Genomic DNA, 23,664 nt, shown 5'->3' on the forward strand with positions numbered 1-23,664 from the left:
ATGATGAACTCCTTTAACTTGACCTTATCTGGGAAGCACTTTATCTGTCCTTTCATTATAAATGAAAGCTTTGCTGGATAGAGTAATCTTGGATGTAAGTGTTTGCCTTTCATGACTTGGAATACTTATTTCCAGCCCCTTCTTGCCTGTAAGGTCTCTTGAAAAATCAGCTGACAGTCTTATGGGAACTCCTTTGTAGGTAACTGTCTCCTTTTCTCTTGCTGCTTTTAAGATTCTCTCTTTATCTTTAATTTTGGGTAATGTAATGGTGATGTGCCTTGGTGTGTGCTTCCTTCCGTCCAATGTCTTTGGGACTCTCCGAGCTTGTTGGACTCACTGGAAATCTATTTCCTTTGCCAGATTGGGGAAGTTCTCCTTCATTATTTTTTCAAATAAGTTTTCAATTTCTTTCTGTTACTCTTTTCCTTCTGACACCCCTATGATTCGGATGTTGGAATGTTTAAAGTTGTCCCAGAGGTTCCTAAGCCTCTCCTCATTTTTTTGAATTCTTGTTTTTCATTCTGTTCTGGTTGATTGTTTATTTCTTTCTTCTTGTCCAAACCATTGACTTGAGTCCCGGTTTCCTTCCCATCACTGTTGGTTCCCTGAACATTCTCCTTTTTTTCACTTTGCATAGCCCTCACTGTTTCCTCTATTTTGTGACCATACTCAACCATTTCTATGAGCATCCTGATTACCAGTGTTTTAAACTATACATCTGATAGGTTGGCTATTTCTTCATTGCTTAGTTGTATTTTTTCTGGAGCTTTTATTTGTTCTTTCATTTAGGCCATATTTTTTTTTTTGTCTCGGCATACCTGTTAAGTCATAAGGGGTGAAGCCTTAGGTATTTACCAGGGCAGGACAACCCACTTGCTGCTTAGTAATGCTGTATGTGGGGGAGGGGTCTGAGAGGGAACAATGGTGCTTGCTCAGCTCTCCACCAGCTTTCAGTTACTTCCTCCACTACCCACAATCAAATTGGGCCCTACTGGTACTGATTCCCTGGTGGGCGGGTTTGTGTACTTTCTAGGACACTTTGGGTCTCTCCGATGAACTCTCCTGTGAGGCTGGGAGTTTCTCCCACTGCCTCAACCCTCACAGATTTTTTCAGTCAAGGGTTTGATGCTTTATTTTCATGCTGGAACCCTGGTTTGCACAGTCTGTCTCACTCCCTAGTTGTTCCCCTCAGTTTATCTGCATGCAAATGTGGGACCACCTGGTCCGCCAGCTGCTGCCTTGCCTCTTGTCCTCTCCGCTCCAGCTGCTTGTCTCTGCCCTTCCTACAGGTCTCGATGAATGTTCCTTTAGCTCCTTGGTTGTCTGACTTCCATACAGTTCAAATTTCTGGCAGTTTTGGTTGGATTTTGTTTTTAAATTTGTTGTTGTTTTTCTTTTGATTGTGCAAGGAGACATAGTGTGTCTACCTACACCTCCATCTTGGCTGTAAGTCCACATCAGGGTTTCTCTCCCTGTCTTTTTCCCTCCCTACCCCTCTCTCTAAAAATAAATAAAGTCTTTTAAAAATAATTAATTAGTTAATATTTTGAGAAATTTATATCTTTCCTTTTCTGATTTCCAATTGATATACTATCAATTAAAATGTAAATACATTTTAGCAAAATCCTGAATTATGTTTTTATTATTCTATTATTCTCTATTAATTTTTCTTATTAATTACAGTTTTCCCCATTTTCTCCCCATTACTCTCCCCCATCTTAACCACCCCCACCACTAACCCTCAATCCTCCCCCAGAATGTTCTTTATCCCTGGTACTTTATACATGTTCCTTGATAACAGTTCCCCATCTTTCCCGTTACCCACTCCCCCTTCCCCTCTGGTTACTATCAATTTGTTCTTTATTTCCAAGTCTCTGGTTCTATTTTGCTCATTTATTTCTTTTGTTGATTAAGTCCACTTATAGGTGAGATCATATGGTATTTATCTTTCATTGCCTGGCTTATTTCACTTAGCATAATACTCTCTACTTCCATCCATGCTGTTGTGAAGGGTTGGGATTCCTACTTTTTTCCAGCAGTGTTGTATTCCGTTGTGTAAATGTACCATAGTTTTTTATCTATTCATTTACTCATGGACACTTAGACTGTTTCTAGCACTTGGCTTTTGTAAATTGTGCTGCAGTGAACATTGAGATACGTAGGTTCCTTCGAATTGGTGTTTCAGGATTCTTAGGGTGTAATCCCAGCAGTGGAATTACTGGTCAAAAGGCAGTTTCATTTTTAGTTTTTTGAGGAAATTCCATACTGTTTTCCACTGTGGCTGTATTAGTCTGCATTCCTACCAACAATGTACTAGCATTTCCTTTCCTCTACAACCTCGATAGCACTTATTGTTTGTAGATTTGTTTGTGATGGCCATTCTGAATAGTGTGAAGTGGTATCTCACTGTGGTTTTAATTTGCATCTCTCTGATGGCTACTGATGCTGAGCATCCTTTCATATGTCTCTGGGCCCTCTTTGTGTGTCTTCCTTGGAGAAGTGTCTGTTCAGGTCCTTTGCCCATTTTATAACTGGATTGTTTGTGTTCCTGGAGTAGAGTCGTGTGAATTCTTTATATATTTTGGAGATCAAACCCTTGTCTGAGATATCATTTGCAAATATATTTACCCTTATGGTTGGTTCCCTATTAATTTTGCTGATGTTTTCTTTAGCTGTGCAGAAGCTTTTTATTTTGATGAAGTCCTATTTCTTTATTCTTTCCTTTATATCCCTTGCTCTAGGGGACAACATATTGGTGAAATATTGCTGTGTGTAATATCTTAGATTTTCATACCTGTGTTCTTATCCTGTAGGACTTTTATGATATCACAACTTATATTTAAGTCTTTTATCCATCTTGAATTTATTTTGTGTTTGGTGTTAGTTGACTGAATTTCATGTAGCTGAAATTTTTTTGCATGTAGCTGTCCAGATCTCCCAACACCATTTGTTGGCGGGGTTATTTTTACTCCATTTTATGCTTCTGCCCTCTTTGTCGAATTATTAATTGATCACAGAGACATGGGTTTATTTGTGGCCTCTCTATTATGTTTAATTGACCTATGTGTCTGTTCTTATGCCAGTACATGACTGTTTTGATTACAGTGGTTTTGTAATAGGTTGATATCAGGTATTGTGATCTCTCTTACTTTATTCTTCTTTCTCAATTTTGCTGAGGCTATTTGGGATCATTTATTGGGATCAGTTACTAGTTTTTTTGGTGGAGTCTACAGTGTTTTCTATGTACACTATCATATTATCTGCAAACAATGACAGCTTTACTTCCTGCTTTCCAATTTAGGTGTCTTTTATTTCTTTTTCTTTTTTTAACATTTTTTGGTCATTCTTTTTTTTCACATTTTGATTTTAATTGTTGTTCAAATACAGTTTTCTGCCTTTTACCTCCACCCCAGCCCACCCCCCAGCCCTCTCCACCTCCCTCCCATATCCACCCCCCCTTGTTATTGTCCATGTGTCCTTTATACTTGTCCCTGCAAACTGTTCACCCTTTTGCCCTGAAATTCGCTTCCCTCTCCCCTCTGCTCACTGTCAGCCTGTTCTCAATTTCAGTATCTTTGGTTATATTTTGCTTGTTTGTTTTGTTGATTAGATTCCTGTTAAAGGTGAGGTCATACAGTATTTGTCTTTCACCGCCTGGCTTATTTTGTTTACCATAATGCTTTCCAGTTCCATTCATGCTGTCCCAAAGGGTAGGAGCTCCTTCTTTCTTTCTGCTGCATAGAATTCCATTGTGTAAATGTACTACAGTTTTTTGGTCCACTCATTTACTGATGGGCACTTACGTTGCTTCCAACACTTGGTTGTTGTAAATTGTGCTGCTATGAAGGTTGGAGTGCATAGGTTCTTTTGGATTGGTGTTTCAGGGTTCTTAGGATATAATCCCAGCAATGGAATTGCTGGGTCAAAAGGCAGATCCATTTTTAGTTTTCTGAGAAAATCCCATACTGTTTTCCACAGTGGTTGTACCAGTGTGCAATCCCACCAATGGTGCAGTAGGTTCCCGTTTTCTTCACAACCTGTCCAACACTTGTTGTTTGTTGCTTTGTTTATGATGGCCATTCTGACCAGTATGAAGTGGTATTACACTGTGGTTTTAATTTGCATCTCTCCAGAGACACATGAAAAGATACTGAGCATCTTTTCATGTGTCTCTGGACCCTCTGTATATCCTCCTTGGAGAAGTGTTTGTGGATAAAACTTCCAATAGTATGTTTAATAGAAGTGGTAGAAGCTGACACACTTGTCTTGTTCCTGATCTTAGTGAGAAAGCTTTTAGTTTTTGCCCATTGGGTATGATGTTGGCTGCAGGTTTCTCCTATATGGCCTTTATCATGTTGAGGAATGCTCCCTCTACTCCCACTTTGCTGAGTGTTTTAATCATAAATGGGTGCTGTACCTTATCAAATGCTTTCTGTATCTATTGGTATGATCATTTTATTTTTGTCTTTCCTTTTTTTGTGTGATGTATTATGTTTAATTATTTACAAGTATTGTACCATCCTTGCATTCCTGGAATGAATCCCACTGGGTCATGGTGTATGATTTTTTTAATGTATTGCTGGATGAGGTATGCAATATTTTGTTGAGGGTTTTAGCATCTTTGTTTCTCAGCGATATTGGCCTGTAGTTTTCCTTCTTTATTGTGTCTTTATCTGTTTTTAATATGTTTTATTGATTATGCATGCTATTATAGTTGTTCCATTTCCCCACTTTATTCCCCTCCACCCTGAACACCCCCTCTCACCCTCATTCCCCCAACACACACACTGTAGTTCATGTCCATGGGTCGTACATATACTATCTTTGGCTTCTACATTTTTATACTATTCTTAACCTACCCCTGTCTATCTTTTACCTACCATTTATGCTATTCATTCTTTGTGCCTTTTCCCCTTCTCTTCCCCTCTCACTCCCCTACTGATAACTTTCCATGTGAGCTCCATTTCTGTGACTCTGTTCCTGTTCTAGCTGTTTGCTTAGTTTGTTTTTGGTTTTGTTTTTGTTTTAGGTTCGGTTGTTATAACTGTGACTTTGTTGTCATTTTATTGTTCATATTTTTTATCTTCTTCATCTTAGATAAGTCCCTTTAACATTTCATATAATAAGGGCTTGGTGGTGATAACCTCTTTTAACTTGACCTTATCTGGGAAGCACTTTACCTGCCTTTCCATTCTAAATGATAGCTTTACTGGATAGAGTAATCTTGGATGTTAAGTCCTTGCCTTTCATGACTTGAAATACTTCTTTCCAGCCCCTTCTTGCCTACAAGGTTTCTTTCGAGAAATCAGCTGATAGTCTTATGGGAACTCCTCCCCATATAGGTAACTGTCTCCTTTTCTCTTGCTGCTTTTAATTTTCTCTCCTTATCTTTAATCTTGAGTAACTTAATTATGATGTTCCTTGGTGTGTTCCTCCTTGGGTTCAACTTCTTTGGGACTCTCTGAGCTTCCTTGATTTCCTGGAAGTCTGTTTCCTTTATGAGATTTAGGAAGTTCTCCATTATTTTTTCAAATTCATTTTCTGTTTGTTGCTCTTCCTCTTCTTCTAGCACTCTTATGATTTGTATATTTGGATGTTTAAAATGTTCTGGAGGTTCCTAAGCCTCTTGTCATTTTTTTTTATTGTTTTTCATTCTGTTCTCATTGAATGTTTACTTCTTCCTTCTGGTCAAAATCATTGATTTGAATCCCAGCTTCCTTCCTGTCACTGTTTGTTCCCTGTGCATTTTCCTTTTTTACACTTAGCATAGCCTTCATTTTTTCATCTAAGTTGTGACCATGTTTAACCAATTCTGTGAGCATCCTGATTACCAATATTTTGAATTGTGCATCTGATAGGTTAGCTATCTCTTCATTGCTCAGTTGTATTTTTTCTGGAGCTTTGATCTGTTCTTTCATTTGGGCCATTTTTGGGGGGCGGGTCTGAGTGCACCTGTTACATATGAAGGGGCGGAGTCTTAGGTGTTCACTAGGGCAGTACAACCCATGTCACTGTGCTGTTTGTGGGGGGCAGGGATCCAAGAGAAAACAATGGTGCTTGCTCCGCTCTCTGCTGGTTTTCAGTCACTTCCTTTGCTACCCACAAGCAAATTAAGCCCTTCTGATGTTGATTCCCCAGTGGTTGGGTTTGTGCACATTCTAGCACCCTGTGGATCTCTCCAAAGAACTCTCCTGTGAGGCTGGGAGTTTCTCCCACTGCCACCTCACCCCCCAAAGGTGTTTTCAATCAGAGGTTTGAGGCTTTATTTCCTGCGCAGGGTTGCACAATCTATCTTGCTCCCAGTTGTTCTTCCCGGTCTATCTGTATGCGAATGTGGGACTGCCCAGTCCACCAGCTGCTGCCTTGCCTGCCCCGTTCCACCAGCCACTGCCTTGTCATGAGTCCTCCTCTGCCCGGCTGCCCATCTCCACCCCTCCTACCAGTCTGGATGAATGTTTCTTCTTTAACTCCTTGGTTGTCAGAATTCCATAGAATTCAATTTTCTGTCAGTTCTGGTTGTGTTTTGTTTTAAAATTTACTGTTGTCCTTCTTTTGGTTGTGCAAGGAGACACAGTGTTTCTACATAAGCCTCAAGTACATTGGCCAGAAGTAATTTATCTCGTTTTGGAATTAGGATGATGCCATCTTCATAAAAAGAGTTTGGGAGTCTTCCATCTTCTTGGATTTTTTAGAATAGTTTGTGAAGCATAGGGGTTAGCTCTTCCATTAAAGTTTTGTAAAATTCTCCTGTAAAACCATCCAGTCCAAGGCTTTTGTGTGCCATGAGTTTTTGATTACTTCTTGGATTTCACCATCTATTATCAGTCTCTTTAGGCTTTTGCTTCTTCTTCATTCAGTTTTGGGAGATTATATTTTTCTAGAAATTTGTCCATTGCACCATGGTTTTCAAATTTCTTGGTATATAGTTTGTAGTAATTTCTCTCAATCCTTTGTGGTGTCAGTTGTAATCTCTCCTCTTTCATTTCTAATTGTGTTTATCTGGGTCCTCTCTCTCTTTTTTCTGGATTAGTCTGCTTAAAGGCTTGCCAATTTCACTTATCTTTTCAAAGAACCAGCTTCCAGATTTATTGATAGTTAGAATTATTCTTTTAGTCTCTATGTCATTTAATTCTGCTCTGATCTTGGTTATTTTTTTCCTTCTACTGGCTCTGGCCTTTGTTTGTCATTGTTCCTTAAGATCTTGCAGATGAAGGGTTAGATTTTTTATTTGAAATGTTTCTATTTTTTTTAGGTTGGCCTACACTGCTATGAACTTCCCTGTCAGGACTGCTTTTGCTGTGTTCCATAGGTTTTGGACTATTGTGTGTTCATTTTTCATTTGTTTCCAGAAACTTTTTGATTTCTTTCCTGATCTCACTATTAACCCATTCACTGCATGCTATTCAATCTCCATGAATTTCAGTTTTTTTAGTTTTTTCCTTGAGGTTGGTTTCTCATTTTGGTCCCTTGTGGTCTGAGAAGATTCTTGATGTGATTTCGGTTTTCTTGAATTTGTTGAGGTTGGTTTTATATTTTATTTTGTGGTCTATCTTTGAAAATGTTCCATGTGTATTTGAAAAGAATATATATACTGCTTCTTTGGAATGAAGGGGTTTATATATATCAGTTAAGTCCATTTGATCTAGGGCATTGTTCAATGCTGCAATATCCTTGTGGCTCTTTTGTTTGGAAGACCTATCCATTGTTGACAGTGGGGTGTTAAATTCCCCTAGTATAAGTGTACTGTTGTCTGTATCTTTTTTGAAGTCCTCCAAGATTTTACTCATATATTCAGGTGCTCTTATGTTAGGTGCATACATTTTTACAATGTTTATGTCTTCTTGATGGATTCTTCCTTTGAGTATTATGAGTGTCTTTCAGTGTCTCTTTCTGTGACTTTTCTTTTGAAGTCTATTTTGTCTGATTATAATTATTGCTACTCCAGCTTTTTTTCTCTGTCCATTTGCTTGGAATATTTTTTTCCTAACCTTAACTTTCAGTGTGTAGATCTTTTTTTTTTTTTTTTCTGAGTTGGGCCTCTTGTAGGCAGCATGTTTGCAGGTCATGTTTTCTTATCCATTCAGCTACTCTAAGTCTTTTGATTGGAGCATTGAATCCATTTACATTTAAAGTTATTATTGATAGGTATTTATTCATTTTTCCCACTTTGTACCTGTGTTCCTCTTTCTCTCACTCTTTTCCTTCCTCTTCTTATAACAGTTCCTTTAGCATATCTTGCAGTGCTGGTTTGCTGGAGATGTATTCTTTGAGCCTTCTTTTGTCTGGGACACTCCTTTTTTCACCTTCCATTTTAATTGACAGCATTGCTGAGTAGATTGGTCTTGGTTGCAGGCCTTTGCTTTTCATTACTTGGAATACTTTTTTTGCCATTCTCTCATGGCCTGTAATGTGCCTGTTGAGAAATCAGCTACTAGCCTTATCAGAGCCCACTTGTATGTGACTTCTGGTTTCTCCCTTGCTGCTTTTAATATTCTCTCTTTGTCTTTAACACTTGGCCTTTTTTAAAAAAATGATGTGTCTTGGAATAGGCCTCTTTGGGTTCAGCTTCATTGGGATGCTCTGTGATTCCTGAACTTGTGTGGTTTTTCCCCTCTCCAGATTCAGAAAGTTTTCTGTCATTATTTTTTCAAACAGGGTTCCTATTCCTTCCTCCTTTTCTTTTCCTTCTGGTATTCCTATGATTTGAATGTTCTTGCGTTTCATGTTGTCTTGCACTTCCCTTAAGCTATCTTCATATTTCTTTAGTGCGGCTGCTCTACCTGGGTGTTTCTTCCAGCTTGTCTTCCAACTTAGTAATTTGGTCCTCTGCTTCATCCAGCCTGCTTGTAATTCCTTCTAATGTGTTTATTATTTCAGAAACTGTGTTCTTCATTTCTTCCAGGTTCTCATTTATGGTTTCTATTTCCTTTTTCATACCATTGTAGTTCTCACTCAGTTCCTGGTAGTTTTCTGTGAGTTCCTTGAGCATTCTTATAACCATTCTTTTGAGTTCTATATCTGATAGTTTGTTTACCTCCATTTCATTTATCTCTTTTAGTGGGGAGTCTTCCATTCCTTTTGATTGCAGGTTCTTTCTTTGGCTCCCCATTTTAGGTGACTATTTTTGTTTGTTTCTGTGTTTCCTGATGCTCTGCTTTGCTATCCATCTTTGTAGGGTTAAGTTCTATGGTAGGAGTCCTGTGGGATTCAGTGGTGTGGTTTCTTTGATCTCTTTGTGTGGATGTTCTAGGGTTGCCCTTTCTTGTTTGTGTGGGCTCTCTTATTGTACTTGGGTTTTATCTGTTCGTGGCTCCTTTGTTGGTGGGTTCTTTCCTCCAGCGGGTTTACTGGTGTTCGCAACTCCTACCTTATCTTGTATGTGGTCAGTGGCAGGGTGAGGGCAAAATGGATTATGACAGCAGGAGAGTATTCTATGGGATTTAAAGTACCAACAAGTAGAGAACAGATAGGAGATCCTTTGGAGAAGTACAGTGATAACTATGATATTTCACCCAACTAGTGAATTTTTATAAAAGGTTAAAAGAGATAAGACTCTTAGAGGGGAGAAGGAATGTGAGCAGAATCCAGAAAACAGAGTGCTTGTGTGAGGTTAGGTGGTGAGATATAGTGAGAGTAAAGGATAGAAACTAGGCATAGTGTGCAAGAGAATAGAGTTAACTACAATAGTGATAAAGCTCAGGAAGATAGGGAAATAGGCCAAGACCTGGGAGGGGTGCTGTGTAGTATTTACAATTATATGGAACAACAATTATTTACAATAATACTGGAACAACAGTAATATGAGAAGAAATATATGATCTGAAAGAGAGTAAAAGACCAAGAGTAATGTGTTATTGAAACACTAGTGAAGTGAAAGGAGAACAATTAAAATACACTATGAAAGAGAACAGGGAAAACCAGTCAAACAATGCAATTAAACAAACAAGATGAAGAAAACTAAACAGAAAGAAGAGAAATAAAAAATAATATCAAAATAAAAGAAATAAAAATAATGAAAAATATTAATAAGAATAAACAATAAAATAGAAGTTCTATAGGATAGCAAAGTGAAATTTGTCTCAGTTTCTCAGTTATTGGTGTTAGCCTTGTGATCCCTCTTTGGATCTGTCTTTAGTCCTTCTATGCTCCAGGTTTTATTGTCTCACACTTGGGGGAAAAAAGAAATTAAAAAAAAAGCCTCTTGCTGACTTTAAACCTGCTGGTGAGTTCTGTTGGTCTTCCTGGATGCTGCAGTAAAAGGGGGCCTGGGCTTCGATGTTTTTTTTTTCTGTGGTTTTGTGAGGATGGGGGCTAGGTCTGGACTGCAGTATTCACAGGTGCCCAGCTTCCAGCCTAGGCCTTTAGAGTGCTGCTAGGCCCCCACTATCCATCTATACCAGGCTGGTGTCTTTAATCCACCATGTTATGTTGCCCAAGAGGTGCACTGATTTGGAGCAAATCGTGCCCCTCCTCCTCCCTCTTTGATGGCCCAGCCAATGCATAAGAATTACTTAAACAGTGGCTGAGAGCCTTTTCTTATTTATTTATTTTTTGAGTAAATTGCTCTTGTTTGTGCCTGCCATTCTTCAAAGCACCTGGCTTTTCACACAGCCCAACTTTCTAACCAGTCTGGAAACTATCCGGGTCAGGGTGCATCATGGCCCAACTCTTCTCCCTTCTCCAGGTGTCACCCAGCTCCCCAGTTTCTCGGGTAATGTCCTAGCCGGTGACTATAGTCTCAGTAGGGAACATCACCTCTGTGCATCTCCCACTGCATCTTTATTCCCGAAGTGACTTCAGGCATCCAGGTCTTTCCTGGTGTGGGCTGCCTTCCCTGCTCTGGTAGGGGGTGGAGGCTGCAGAGTTACAATTGCATATTCTACTATCCTCCAAAGCTCCTGCAGTAGCCACCAAACCTGGCACCAGGCTGCAGGCTGGGGACTACAGCAGCCTTGGTCCCATGCAAGTCCCAGGGACCTCTCCATCCCAATGTAATCTCCTTACCTTCTGTTTTTCAACGTCCTCTACAATTTTAGCTTCCAAACTTCATATAGCTGGGATTCAGTTGGCTGTTCACTCTGTTCTTCAGAAAATCAACTAGGTGTCCCAGTTGGGTGCATAAGCAAGTGGGTACAGCTGCCACCTACCTCACTGCCATATTCCAGAATCTCTATTTCAGAAATTTATTTTCTTACACTTCAGGAGGCTGGGAAGTCCAAGATCAAGGTGCCATAAGGCTGGTTTCTGATGAGACCTTTCTCCTTGAGTTTCAGATGGCCACCTTCGCTCTGAGTCCTCATGTGGCCTCTTCTCTGTGCATGTGCATGGACAGAGATGGATCTCTGATGTCTCTTCCTCTTCTAAGGACACCAGTATTATATTGGGTTGAGGCTTCACCCTTATCACTTCATGTAAACTTAATTACCCCCTTAAGGACCGCATCTCCAGATACAGTCAAATTGAGGCCTGGGGCTTTAACATGACTTCGAGAGGATACAATTCAGTTTGTAACACATAGTAAAATGAAATAACTTCTTTAAGATTGTTATATGTAAATTTTTATTAAGAGATTTTCTGAAATATTAGTGTGACTTAAGGACTTGCTTAAATAGAAACTAAGAACAATAATTGTACTCTATGAAAAGCTAGAAATTTGGTCTGACAGCTTCATTTCCATTCTGCATGCACCTTGATACTTCCCAATTCCCTTATCTGTGAATAAAAAATAATATATTAAGAAAAAGTAAAGACTTCTTCATAAGGTATAACATATCAATAAATATATGTTTGAAAGTATAATAATGATCAAGATTCACCTGCTTTAAAAATGGTAGTTAATAATGATTAACTAAGACATCATTATATTAATTCAAAGCTTGTTAATACCTCCTCAAATATATTCGTTCCCTGTTCCCTCAGCAAAGATGAACTCTTAATTTTAAAAGTTGCCGTCTGTTCACTAATAAGTATTTTTGGTCACATTCATTTGCTTTGTTATTTCTGCCAACTCCCAATATTTTTTCAATTTATTTAAACTAAAAAAATATTAAAAGTATACCCATTTTGCACCCCCTGTTCCTTCCCACACACACACACCTGGCAACCATAAGTCTATTCTTCGTTTCTATGACCTTGGTTTTCCTTTCTTTTCTTTTCTTTTCTTTAGCTTCCACATATAAGAGAGATCATGTCTGATTTATTTATTTGGCATAATCCCCTTGAGGTTTGTCCATGCCACAAACAGCAAGATTTCATTCATTTTTACAACTCAATAATAATAGCCTTTAAATGTGGAGGAAGGGGCCCTGACTGGTGTGGCTCAGTTAGTTGGGCATCTTACCACAAAGTGAAAGGTTGCCCATTGATGTCCAGTCATGGCACATATCTGGGTTGCTAGCCAGGTCCCCAGGTGAGGCACATGCAAGAGGCAACCAGCCAGTCTGTGTTTCTCTCACACATGGATGTGTCTTTCCCTCTCTTTCTCCCTCCCTTCTTCTCTCTAAAAATAAATGAATAAAATTTTTTTAAAATGTGGAGGAAGGGAAGTAACCATTTCAGCCCCTTCTGGCCTTGAACTTAACCTAAAGCTGCTTTGAAAATAATGTCTCCAAAAATGTCAGTTGACTCTAGATGCATGAACTTATTTTTCAAGTTTCAGTTTTGTTTCATTGATCTATATGTTTATCCTTATGCCAGTACAGTCTATAATTACCCTAATTTTGCAGTAAGTTTTGAAATTGTAAAGTATGAGTCCTCCAACTTTGCTCTTCTTTTGGAAAATTGTTTTGGCTATTCTGGGTTCCTTGTATTTTCAAACGAATTTTAGCTTGCTGATTTTTACAAAAATGTCAGTTGAGTTTTGATAGAGGTTGCATTGATTATGTAGATCAGTTTGGGAGTGTTGTTATCTTAACAATATTAAGTCTTAAGTTCCTTGAATACAGAATATCTTTCCATTTTTATTTAGGTCTTTACTTCTTTTATAAATATTTTGTATTTTTCAGTATACAAGTGTTATACTTCTTTGTTAAATTTATTCTTATGTGTTTTATTCTTTTTGGTGTTATTGGAAAAATGAAATTGTTTTCTAATTTCAATTTTGGATTGTTATTGCTAATGTGTAGAAATACATTATTTGTATTTGTATACTGATCTTAGATTCTCCGACCTTCTTAACTTGTTTACTAGTTCTGATTGTTTCTTGCATAATCCTTAGGTTTTTCTTTATACAAGATCATATCATTGCAAAAAAATAGTATTTCTTCTTCCTTTGTGATCTAGATGCCTTTCCTTTCTTTTATTTTTTCTTTCTGTTTTTTCCCCTTTATTGCCTTAGCTAGAATCCACAGTACAGTGTTAAACAGAAGTGGTAAGAGTAGACATTCTTGTGTTAATCCTGGAAGAAAGCTTTCAGTCTTTCACCATTGACTATGATGTTAGCTGGTGGGTTTTTGTAGATCTGCTTTATCAGGTTGAAGGAGTTCCTTCTATTTCTAGCTTGTTGAGTGTTACTTTTTGTCATGAACACATGTTGGACTTTAATGATTTTTCTATATCTATGGAGATATCTATGGATATTTTTCTATATCTAAGGAGATCATTTGAAGTTTTGCCTTTATTAATATATTACATTATTTGATTTTTGTCATTCTTGGTATAAGTCCTACTTAGTCCTTGTGTACAATCTCTTTTCCATGTTGCTGAATTTGGTCTGTTAGTATTAAGAATTTTTTCATTGGTTTGTGCCCACCCAGGGATGCAAAAAATATTTTCATATCTATATTAATAAGAAATATTGGTCTTTAGTTTCCTTTTTTTGATGTCTTTGTCTGGTTTCAGTGTGAGGGAGTGGCATCATAGAATGAGTTGAGAAGTATTTCTTCTTTGTTTTTAAAACAGTTTTTGAAGGATTAGTGTTCCTTGTTTAAACATCTGATAGAATGCACTCATGAAGATTTCTTGTCCTGGACTTTTCTTTGTGGGAAGTTTTTATAATTCAATCTCATAACATGTTATAGGTCTATCCTTATTTTCTGTTTCTTCTTGAGTCAGTTTTGGCAGTGTGTGTATGTGTAAAAATTTGTCAAACAGACAGCAGTGTGGTGGTTACCAAAGGGATCGAGTTGGGGGGTGGGGGAATGCAGATGGTGTAGTATATGGTGATGAAAGATGGTTTAACTATGGGTGGTGGGCACACAGTGTAATATATCTTGTATCATAGAAATGTACACTTGAAACCTATATGATCCTATTAACTAATGTTACCCCAGTAATTTAATAAAAATTGAAAAAAAGAATTTGTTGAATTTATCTAGGTTATCGAATTTGTTGGCATAAGTGTTCCCTTATAGTAGTTTTATACCTGTAAGGTTGGCTAACAAAGTACAACTTTCTGATTTTAGTAGTTTAAATCTTTACTCTTTTTCTTGGTCAGTCTACCTAAAGGTATGTCAATCAGTTGATCTTTTCAAACAACTTTTGGTTTTATTGATTGTCTCTAGTGCTTTTCTGTTCTCTAATTCATTTATTTCTGCTCTAATTTTTTATTACAGTTAGCCCTATCTATGCACAGGTTTCACATTCCAAGGTTTCACATTTCAACTAACTATGCATTGAAAACAGTATTTTCGTCCATGGTTGGGAATCCACGGATGCAGAGGGCCAACTGTATGCATTGTTCTACACCACTTTATATATGGGAATTAAACAACTGCAGATTTTGGTGTCCTCAACAGGTCCTGGAACCAATCACCTGCAGATACTGAGTGAGGACTGTATCTCCTTCTTTCTGCTTGCTTTAGATTTAATTTGCTGTTCTTTTTTAATTTTTAGCATAGTTTAGATTATTGATTTGAGTTCTTTTTAAATATAGGTTTTCACAGCTATGAATTTCTCTTTAAGTGTTGCTACTCATAGGTTTTACTATGTTATGTTTTCCTTTTCAATCATTTCAAACTATTTTCTAATATTCCTTGTGATTTCTTCAAATCATTCATTAGTTATTTAGGAGTTGTTTTTTGCTTTCCACATACTTGTGAATTTGCTGAGCTTTCATCTTTTATTGATTTCTAATTTCATTCTATTATTATCAGAGAACATAATTTCAATCCTTTTTAATTTATTTAGACTTGATTTGTGGCTTAACATAACATATCCTGCAAAATGTTTCATGTGCACTTCAGAAGAATATGTGGTCTGTGTATTCTGCTATTGGTAGGTGGAGTCTCCTGTATGTCTGTTAGGTCTAGGTTTGTAGTTGTCAAGTTCTTATTCCCTTATTGATCTTCTTTCTAGTTGTTTTATCCATTACTGAATGTGGAATATTGAAATCTCCAACTATTATTGTTGAATTGTCTATTTCTTTTTTTAGTTCTCTAAGTTTTTGCTTTATCTATTTCTTAGGACTTTGTTGTTAGATATACAGAGATGTTCCTAATTATAATATCTTTTTCACAAATTATACCTTTCATAATTGTAAAATGTCCTTTGTTTCAGGCAACAATTTTGAGTCTTAAATCTTATTTTGTCTGATATTAGCATGCCTATTCCAGCTTTCTTTTGGTTACTGTTTGCATAGTTTATATTTTTCCACTGGGCTCTGTTCATATATCTTTTTCATTCCATGTTTTAACCTGTTTATGTCTTTGAATCTAAAATAATCTTGTTAGAGAGCATATAGTTAGATCATGATTTTTAATTCATTCTGCCAGTGTCTAACTTTAATTGTATTGTTAAATCTATTTAAATTTAATGTAATTACAGATAAGGTAGGAATTGTTATATATATATATATAGTTTCTGTAATTATCCATACTGCCTTCTTTTGCATTAATATATATTTTCTAGAACCATTTTAATTACCTGTCATTTCTTTTAATGTGCAGATCCTGGTGATCTAATTTATGTTTTAGTTTATAGTAACCTAAGTTAGATTGATACCAACTTAATTTCAATAGCATGCAAAAACTTTGCTTCTTATAACTCCAACCCTTTCCTGCTCTTTTGTGACATTATTGTAATGCAACTATGTCTTTATATCTTACATGCTACTCATCAACATAGATCTATAATCATCGCTCAATGCAATTTTCTTTTATATTGTACAGGAGAGAAAAGAGTTACAAACAAAAATATATTTATGCTATCTTTTATATGTACTATAGACCTACCCTTACCAGTACTTTTTATTTCTTAATGTGGACTTGGAGCTGATGTGTAGTCCTCTCATTTCAGCCTTAAGGGCTTCATATAGTATTTTTTTTAGGACAGGTGTAAAGTGACAGATTGTCTGTTTTTGTTTAATGAAAAATGCCTAACTTCTTCATTTTTGAAGGAAAGTTTTGGTAGATATAGAATTCTTGATTGACGGTCATTTTCTTTCAGCATTTTGATTGTGTTATCCTATCACCTACTGGCCTCCATGGTTTCCAATGAAAAGTCACCTGTTAATCATTTTGAGGATGCCTAGTTTGTGAAGAGTAACTTCTCTAATTTTGCTTTCAAGACTCTCTTTCTTTCTTTGGTTTTCAGTAGTTTGGTTATGATGTGTTTGGGTGAAGATATCTTTGAGTTTATTATACTTTGACTGTATTGAGCTTCTTGGATGTATAGGATAATGCTTTTTATCAAATTTGAGAAGTTTTAACCATTATTTTTTCAAATTCTTTCTGCACTTTTCTCTTTATCTTCTCCTTCTGAGACTTTCATTATACATAGGTTGATATGCTTGATGGCATCCCATAGGTCTCTGAAACTCTAAAACTTTCTGCATTCTTTTTTCTTTCTTTTTCTCAATCTGGATAATCTGAATGGACCTATATAAAGATCTGTTGATTCTTTCTTCTGCCTGTTCATATCTAATGTGGTGCACTGTAGGGAATATTTTATTTTGGTGACTTTACCTTTCAACTGCAGAATTTCTTTTTCATTCTTTTTTAAAAATAATTTTTATCTCTTTTTTGATAGTCTCTGTTTAGACATTCTTTGAAAACTTACCTTTCACCTTTAGATATGATTTTCTTTAGCTGTTTGAAGATATTTAAAATGGCTAATTTAAAGCCTTTATCTAATTAGTCCACCATCTTGGCTTCCTGTTTTTTCCTCCCAGTGTATAACCATACTTCCTTGTTCCCTTTAATGTCTCATAATTTTTTGATGGAGTTGGAACATTTTAAATAAAATGTCTACTCTGAACATAAGATAGTCTCACTCTGAGAATTTGTTATTTCTATTTGTTTGCTTAGTAATTCTCTGAACTTACTATGTAAAGTCTGTATTCTTTGTCATGTATGGTCAATGAGGTTTCTGTTCAATTAGTTTGGTGACCAGCTAAGGATCAGATGGAACTTTCTTTAAATGCCTAAAATCAGTAAGTTTCACTTTGAGTGTGTTTTTGAGCATACCTTCAATACTCATCCAGGCAATTTACAACTCCACCTTAGCCTTCCCTTTGTGCTTGCACAGAGTTTCAAGGTAAACCTGAAGTGAGAGCTCAGACACTTCTTAGAACTTTTCCTGAGCATGCTCACAGCCTCACATGTGACTGCTCATCTAGATTTCCAGAAATATGTTGAAGGATTTGAAAGCCCCATATAGATATCTCATTCACCAGTTTTCTTTTTAAGATTGTTTAGTTAGCCTGTTGTTTGTCCGTCATCTACTGCCTTAGGAAACCCCAATAGTAAAAATTTGTCTCTGATTATTATCAACAAATTCCCCAGGGAAATGGCCATTTACAATGTGTCAGCTCCAAGTCAGGTCAAATAAAGACAGTCTGGTGAGTGCTGTCTACCAGGAAACCACCACACAGTTCAAATGGTGACAGTTTTCTGGGAATAGAGCTTTGAAGGAGTTTCATCCTTTCTCTACTCCATTCAGTGTCTGCTAGGATGCTGTTTTACAATCTGTGATTACAGACTACTAGTTTTCAAGGTTACTACAGATTTGAGGGGAAAATGGGAATCAAGCAAGTTATAAACACCATAAATTCTCCCTAGTTAGCTGCAAGCCTTCGGTTAAATCCCAGAGTTTTTCAAAGTTATCCTAAAGATGTTTTCCAGTGTTATTATTTGTTTTATGGAACAGAGAATTTTGAGAGGTCCTTATTCTGCCATTCTCTGGCATCTCTGTTCATTTGTCTTTAACTTCAAAGTTGTTTCTTTCATTTTGGGGCATAGAAGAGATGGTATCTTTGAAGAGAAGGAAGACCTGGATTCTATTTCAACTATGCATATGACATTTTCTCTTTTCTCTCTCTAAATTTGGGCCTCAGTTTTCCATCTACAAAGGAGGGATGCAAATACATTTTCCCATCAACTCTGTAGGACTCTGTGAACTAAACACTATTATGTATGTGGAGATGCTTTGGTCCCTTTTGAAGAAAAACTTCATAATTGTTACTTCCATTTCTGGTTCCCACTGTGTATTCTTAAGCCACTGAACCAATTGCTTATGTTTCCCTTCCTTTTCCCCTTTTCTTCCTCCTCTCTTTTTTTTTAAGGAAGAGAAAATGCCCTTCTCCCCGTAGACGTATGAGTAAATTTAACTATTCTAAAAAGTATTTGAAGATGTTCAGGAAAAACTATTATTGTTATTTACCCTTAAGTGGAAATTATGATTATTTTACACATGTGCAGTATATTTTAATGCAGTCCTAAATGTGATTATTAAAAGTTTTAAAATATTATACATAATACTGGAAATAGAGTTTTGAAACCTACAGTAGTCCTTTATATTTCCCCTCTCTGCCTCACTCTCCCTCTCTCTTTTTTTTGGTCAAGTACCTCCCTAGCTCCATCAGTTTCAAATGTCTCTGTGAAAAGTAGTTTTTATGCATGGCTTTAAAAAAAATTGTGGTTAAATATACATAAAACTTACCATTTTAACCATGTTTAAGTGTACAATTCTGTGAAATTAAGTACATTTACATTTTTATGCAATGTATACATCTCTTTTTGAAAAATATAGATTTCATAGTTCCCAAAAAATATTTGCTTTATGAGTCAATGTTGTTATTAAAATTAAGTAGTGTGGATTATACTGGGTTTTGCTCATGTATTTTGAAGGAAGCTATAAGATTTATAAAGTGTGATGGGTGTTGATTTTATTAGTCATGTTTCTTTACTTCATTTCATTTGTGAAAACAGCTTGAGCAACCTAATTGTTGGTACACAATATGTTTAACTTGCATCTCTTTTGGTGCTGCAAGTGGCAGTGCAGGCAGGAATTAACTCAGGGACAGCTGTGTCAAGAGGATTGTATCAATCAACAACAATCCTATGGGCCACCAAATGTCAGCCATCTCAAGCATTGGAGATTTTAGTACAGTGCAGAAATCTCCCCAAGCCACAAAGAACTTTTCAATTCCTGACCCACATTCATACCAACAGACAGCCCAGAACAGTAACGTGACAAGACAGCTATGTAGTACAAACTAATAGTGACACACAGTGCTTAAATAAGTCTGACAAAATAGATGGAAAGACATCTCTTCAGACTGGTGAGAAAATGCTAATCACAGCCAGCTCATTGTCTGAGGAGGAAGAAACTTATTGCTTGGAGATAAGAAGCAACACATGTCATGGCAAGAGTAATTTATCTGAAGGCAAAAAGTCCGCTGAACTCCATTCCTCGTTACAGGAAAGATTAAGTCCAGAGAACAGAACCACTGATTTAAAGTGTGACAGTTCCAGCCGATCAGAGGGATCAGAGGGAGAAATACTGACACGAGAATATACTGAAGTCAAGGAAGAAAGAGCCAGACTGCCCGTCTCTCCGATCTCAGTCTTAGAACACTGTGCATCTGGAAATAAGTGTTCTCAAGAGAAGCATTCTGCTGGGGAAGGTTTCTCAGGTGGGGTGAGAGGCTGTGAGTCTTTGCTGATTGTTGTTGGTATTTAGTTTTTCTGGTTAGTAGTAGTCTTATGTAAGAACAAAATACACTCTAATTTTACTCTCTTTGTCAAAAGACAAAGTAATGTCTTTTCCAAAAAAAAAAATCACTCTAATGAATTCTTAAATATGTGTGGAAATATTTTTGCAAACAAATTTTCTTAATTTTAAACTCACTGTGATATTTTTAAATATTTTAATGAGATTTCAAATACTATAATGAGTTGTGAATTGTTACTACATGTTTTTAACTGATGAAGTAATTCCGTCTATGAGGTAGGATGTGTTATTTGCTTATCCCTGAAGTTAGTGATCAGTAATCTATTCATATCCCCTCATAGATCATTGTCTTCATGGGGACCCAGAATCACAGAAGCCCTTCAGAAAAGTACAGGAAGAGCAGGAGGAGGAAAGTTTGAGGAGCAGCAGTGACCTCACAGTTTCTGAAAGTGAAGATGATCTGATTTTAAAGAGTCCAGAACCACAACAAAATCCAGATGACATGATGGAGGGAGAAGATGGAATAGAGGCCTTAAAATTAATCCACTCTGAGCAAGAAAGAGATGCCCCATCCACTGCAAAACATAATTGTATTATGCAAACCCTAAGTTCTCCTAATTCAAAAAAGGAATCCTCTACTAACTCACCAACAAGAGAGTAAGCTATTCAATTTTTTTTACTGTTCTGTTTTTAATTATAAACATTTTTAGAGACAATTCTACTTGGAATGTATTACTGAACATGTAGCCATGAATGTGTAAGTTCCTTAAGTCTCATAGTGTTTTAGATAAAGTATAATTTTCTTTTTGTTCTGCTTTATGAAATAGCTTAAAAAATCTGAATATCATTGAAATCATGGTGATTGACAGTTTATAATTTTATCCAAACAATCTCTGGTTAATTCATAAATTATTCCCCCTACCCTCCCTATCCTTTATCCTTTTAGAAAATGGATCATTTTAAAGTTCTGATAACATGCAAAGTATCAAAGAGCTAAACTTATTAGGAATTCAGCTTTAGAGACTAAGAACTTGTATCTAATTAATTTGCTTAATTCTTACATTCCTCGATATAGTATCATTTTTGTCATTTGATTAAATATGAGTTAATAATTTCTTCTAAGGGAGTGTCTAAGCCAGCTTTCCTTTTCTGAGTGTAAATATGAATACATTGGAATCTTTAATGTTAAATCAGAATAACATCGATGTTATATATTTTGAGCACTTATAATATTTAACTCATAAAAGCTCATATATGATTTTTTTTACTATTGATTGGAGTTACTGGGTAAAATTGTATAGACAACATATAAACAGTTGAAAGCCAGGTCTGCAATAAAAATAACACTACTAGTATCAAAACTCTTTTAGGAGTAGAAGGAACTTAAGTAAACGAACTAAATTATCATCTTTAGAAAATGAAGAAACCAAGGCCAAGGGCATAAAGTGACACATAGGCCACTACGGCAAACTTTTTGTTCAGCTTCCTGGACCCCACATGGCCCCCAGAACTTTATTACATCCAGGTGCTGTCATTCTTTCTTTTCAACAGTCCCTGCAAGTGTAAAAAGCCAAATGGGCATTCTTGTACATGAGGGTATGTGTTCTCTTTTAAAGCACCATTGTACCTTTTAATATATTGCTTCTTACCATTCATTATCTATTTTTGGTGAAAAGTTTAATTTATAGTCTGATTGACATCTAACTGGTGTTCAAAAAGTATTTATTAAGGGCACATCCAAGTTCAAAGTACTTATTCTGTGGATGGAAAAACCAACATAATGCCTGTTCTTGGAAAATTTGTTTTTTTTGCAGAAGCAAGCCAAATGAATTTTTCCAGTAATAATACATCAAAGAGGAGCATCAATGTACTACATTATCAGAAACTTTATTGTTAGAGGTAGAATGTATCTGTTTTGGGTTTTATATTTGCAGGCTTCTTTTTATAGCAATTCATTGGACAAGTTAATATTTTTATAGGCTAACTGGGAGACTAGTATACTTACCTAGGAGTCATTCTTTTTCTGAAATGAAAAAATGTTGTGTATTGTGTGGAATTAAGAATGTTTTATCTCGCCCTGGCTGGCGTAGCTCAGTGGATTGAGCGCGGGCTGGGAACCAAAGTGTCCCAGGTTCAATTCACAGCCAGGGTACATTTCTGGGTTGCAGGCCATGACCCCCAGCAACTGCACGGATGCATGGATGTTTCTCTCTCTCTCTCTCTCTCTCTCTCTCTCTATCTATCTATCTCCCTCCCTTCCCTCTCTAAAAATAAAATAAATAAAATATTTAAAAAAAATGTTTTATCTCTCGTTCTCCTATATGAATGACTTTTTCCTATGACCCTAAAGCCAAGCTCCTTGGAATTTTGAGATACAGTTTTCCCAAATAAGGGCATTTCAAGAACTTTTGAATATTTGTCTTAATAAAATGCCCCCAGAATGAAAAGTCAGTCAGTAATTATTGTTTTCTGTGTGTGTTATCAAATTTGAGTCTTTGATTTTCTGTGGTGAATGTACTCCCTAAAAATAGGTTGAAGGTTGTTTTAAATGCTGCTGGTTAAGCTGTTAACATTGTTGCTGCTTTTGAGGTGTTCTCTTATTATTTTCCTCTTTAGCATGAGCTTTTCCACCTAGCAGGGGAAGCCTATAACACAAGGAGCCTGCCCTTCAGAAGATCATTCCAGGTTTTTGGAAGTCACCCTCATATGCTAAAATTTTATTCCTTTTGATCATATATGAGTATATGGATATACCACATTTTGTTTATCCATTCATCTGTCAATGGACACTTGGGTTGCTTCCACCTTTGAAAGTCAAGCATTTTTGAGAAGCTTCATGATTCTCTCCCATGCATATGTGCAGATAATTGAAAACCAGACTGTTTTTATGCACATGTACATAATCCTTCTCTGCAAGCTATTATTAACTCTTCTCACAAGAAAGCATACTGGAATGAAGGTGAATGTTAAAAAAAATGTTTAAAAAGAGGATGTTGAATCTTTTTATTCTTAAATAGTAAGTAGTTTGCTGTTAATGTTGGTACAAAGCTCTATGACTTAAAACACCAGACATTTATTATTTTTCATGTGGCAGGTGGTTGACCCAGTGCAAATTGGGGCCACAGATATAACATGGGAGAGTAGTGCAGGCCCAATCATCTGGTAGGGGTAACAGGATTCTCAAGGCAGCAAGAAAGCAAGCTCCAGCACACAGATGCTTTTTAAGTGTCTGCTTATATTTTCTCCTCATACAATATATGTTTCTTTGTCATGTTGGCCAAAGAAAATCACAGGGCCCTGCCCCGAGTCAAAAGGTAGAGAAATGCAGCCTTTTTTGATGAGGTGAGTGGCAAAGTTACATTGCAAAAGGGTAAACACACAGGGATGAGAAGTTTATGGTCATTTTTTGCAATTCACTACTTTAGGACACATTCATATGAAGATTAAGCTTCATATAAGTCAGAAAAGGTTTTGTATAGGTGCCGATGCAGCATTTTGAGGGCTATATAGGCTTTGAATAAGAAGGAGGAGGGCCCTGGTTAGTGTAGCTCAGTGGATTGAGCATGGGTCTCTGAACCAAAGGGTCACCAGCTTGATTCCCAGTCAGGGCACATGCCTAGGTTACAGGCCAGGCCCCCAGTTGGGGGCATGTGAGGGGCAACTACACATTGATGTTTCTCTCCTTCCCTTCCCTTCTCTCTAAAAAATAAATTAATTAAATCTTAAAAAAAAAGAAGGAGGAAGGAAGAGGGCAAATTAGGCTGGAGGAAGAGT

At 36.6% G+C, this 23,664-nt stretch overlaps 1 protein-coding gene across 1 annotated transcript in view; it reads left to right on the forward strand.

The window, feature by feature from the left end:
- Positions 1 to 23,664, forward strand: part of KIZ (kizuna centrosomal protein) — a 158,958-nt gene that overhangs the window by 19,250 nt on the left and 116,044 nt on the right. The window contains 5 exon segments of the mRNA XM_045833099.1: positions 9,696 to 9,716; positions 19,208 to 19,273; positions 19,276 to 19,412; positions 19,414 to 19,852; positions 20,232 to 20,547. Of these exon segments, the coding sequence (XP_045689055.1) occupies positions 9,696 to 9,716; positions 19,208 to 19,273; positions 19,276 to 19,412; positions 19,414 to 19,852; positions 20,232 to 20,547 (979 nt within the window).

Source organism: Phyllostomus hastatus, unplaced genomic scaffold (assembly GCF_019186645.2).
Source record: "Phyllostomus hastatus isolate PE091 unplaced genomic scaffold, TTU_PhHast_1.1 phas_contig_17, whole genome shotgun sequence".
Taxonomy (NCBI): Eukaryota; Metazoa; Chordata; class Mammalia; order Chiroptera; family Phyllostomidae; genus Phyllostomus; species Phyllostomus hastatus.